Source organism: Asparagus officinalis, chromosome 5, assembly GCF_001876935.1.
Source record: "Asparagus officinalis chromosome 5, Aspof.V1, whole genome shotgun sequence".
In the NCBI taxonomy this organism is placed as follows: Eukaryota; Viridiplantae; Streptophyta; class Magnoliopsida; order Asparagales; family Asparagaceae; genus Asparagus; species Asparagus officinalis.
Window position 1 is genome coordinate 1,045,327 of NC_033798.1, and position 2,179 is coordinate 1,047,505.

Below are 2,179 nucleotides of genomic sequence, written 5' to 3' on the forward strand. Positions count from 1 at the left end.
TACTCAGGATTCTATATATACCCCAAATGATTTTAGGGTTTGAACAACATAAAAAAAGAGAGCTTTTTGACTGCAAAAAGAGAGAGAATATCAGAGAGATTAATCCCTTGTTTGAGAGCTTGTATTTTCTTCTTTAATTAATAAAGAGATTGTGTGGTGTGGCTCCCGAGGACGTAGGCACGTTGCCGAACCTCGTTAAATCTGTGTGTTCATCTCCTTTACTGTTTTTTGCAAATTAGATCTTTATTTGTGGTTTTATTCCTACTTTCCTACTTTCAACACAAGGTCCGAAAGGGCAAGAGTTCGATTGATTGTTTCGAATCCCCAACATTTGAGGCAACCCATTAGGATAATTTGAGCGGGATAAATTAGGATAAAATAGGATAATGAGATAAATTGAGTGGCACAATTAATTACAATGATGATTATAAAATCTCAATTATTACATTTAAAACGATCCAAAACACAAGCCCACCTCAACCTCCATCGCCGACTTCTCCACCAACCCCATCTCCACCTCCTCCACCTCCTTCTCCCTGCTCTTACATGCATCCGTACTCCCCAAGTCCATCCAAAACACAAGCCCCACAAAAAACACATACAACCCAACAAACCCCACCCCCTGCCACAAATACATCTCCCACTCAAATACACATAGAACATCACCAGCACCGCCACTAAATAACAAACATTCCGAATGAATAGAGGCAGATCCAAAGGGAAAGGCGTGGCGATGATCGAAACCGAATTTATGACGAAGGCGCCGGCGGAGAGGATGAGCAAGGTCGGTGCGGGGCTCGTCGCAGCGGAGGGTGGCGACGGAGGAGAAGAGGTCGGGGGCATCGTTGCCGAGGGCTAGGAGGGTGACAACGGCCATGGACGACGATACGCGGAGGGAGGAGGAGAGGCGGGTGACGACCGTGACGACCGAAGTGAAGTGGTGGAAGAAGAGGGCAAGATTACCCCCATTTGTTCCAGCTCATAATTTTAGGTAAAATTTGAGGGTGTGGCTGTGGAGGGTTTATATAGTAGGGGTAATTTTGGGTGAAGTGGGGTATTTGTCCCACAATTATCCCAACAAACCAATAACATCATAAAATATACACCAAATCTAATTAGGGCCTGTTCATTTCGCAAAAAAAAAGGAAATCAAAGAATAGAAAACCTATTTCCTATAATAATTGTTTTGAGGTTGTTTGGTTGGCTTAAAAAAAGAAGAAAACTATAGAATAGGAGATGAGATGAGATGAGATGAGTTGTCACCTTATTATTGGATGATGTGAGTGATTTTTTAAAAAAACTTATGTTGAGGTTGTTTGGTTGGTTAAAAAAATAAGGAAATGAATTGGAGGTATATTATTAGATGATGTTTTGAGGTTGTTTGTGTTTGTTTCATTTTTAAAAATAAGAAAATAGATGAGATGAGATGAGTTGGAGGTATATTATTGGATGATGTGACACATACTCGAGGAAATCAATTTCTTGTTTTTTTTGAGGAAATAGATAGAAAAGAAGGTTTAACGAGATGCGATGAGTTGTCACAATATTATTGGATGATGTGTGTGATTTTTAAAAATGAGATAAGATGAGATGTGATGGATGTGTGTGATTTTTAAAAATGAGATAAGATGAGATGTGATGAGTTGGATGATGTGACACATTTCTTGTGTTTGTGAGATGTGATGAGTTGGATGATGTGACACATTTCTTGTGTTTGGTTTATTTTTAAAGGTAAGAAATGAAATGAAATGAGATGAGTTGGAGGATAAAAATATTATTTTATTGGATGTTATGAGTGAGTTTTAGGGATGGAAATGGATAAAAATATTATTTTATTGGTTTTCTTGTACCGATTTCATTTTCTTGGTTTTTAGGAAACCAACCAAACAGCCCCTTACTCCAATGAATAACAACAAAATGTGTTGTTCTAAAAATTATCTCATTACCCCTAAATTTCCACGAATGAATAAACCCCCCCTAAATGAGTTAAAACATTGGTCTCACAAAGAACCCCTCATATTCACAGCAATTACAAAACCGCCCCAGTGAGGAAGGAGCCACGTGTCGACCACCAGCAATCCCGTAAAAAGGAGCATTCAAAATTAACCCACATGGGCTTAACAACAGTGGGTAGTCAGCCATTAACTTCCGCAAAATTACCATCGGACCCCCCGCCGTC

At 39.4% G+C, this 2,179-nt stretch overlaps 1 protein-coding gene across 1 annotated transcript in view; it reads left to right on the forward strand.

Annotated features, from left to right (window-relative positions):
* Nucleotides 876-2,179, forward strand: part of LOC109843976 — a 6,241-nt gene continuing 4,937 nt past the window's right edge. Inside the window, exon 1 of the mRNA XM_020412978.1 lies at nucleotides 876-991. Within this exon, the coding sequence (XP_020268567.1) occupies nucleotides 876-991 (116 nt within the window). The remainder of the gene's footprint in view (nucleotides 992-2,179) is intronic.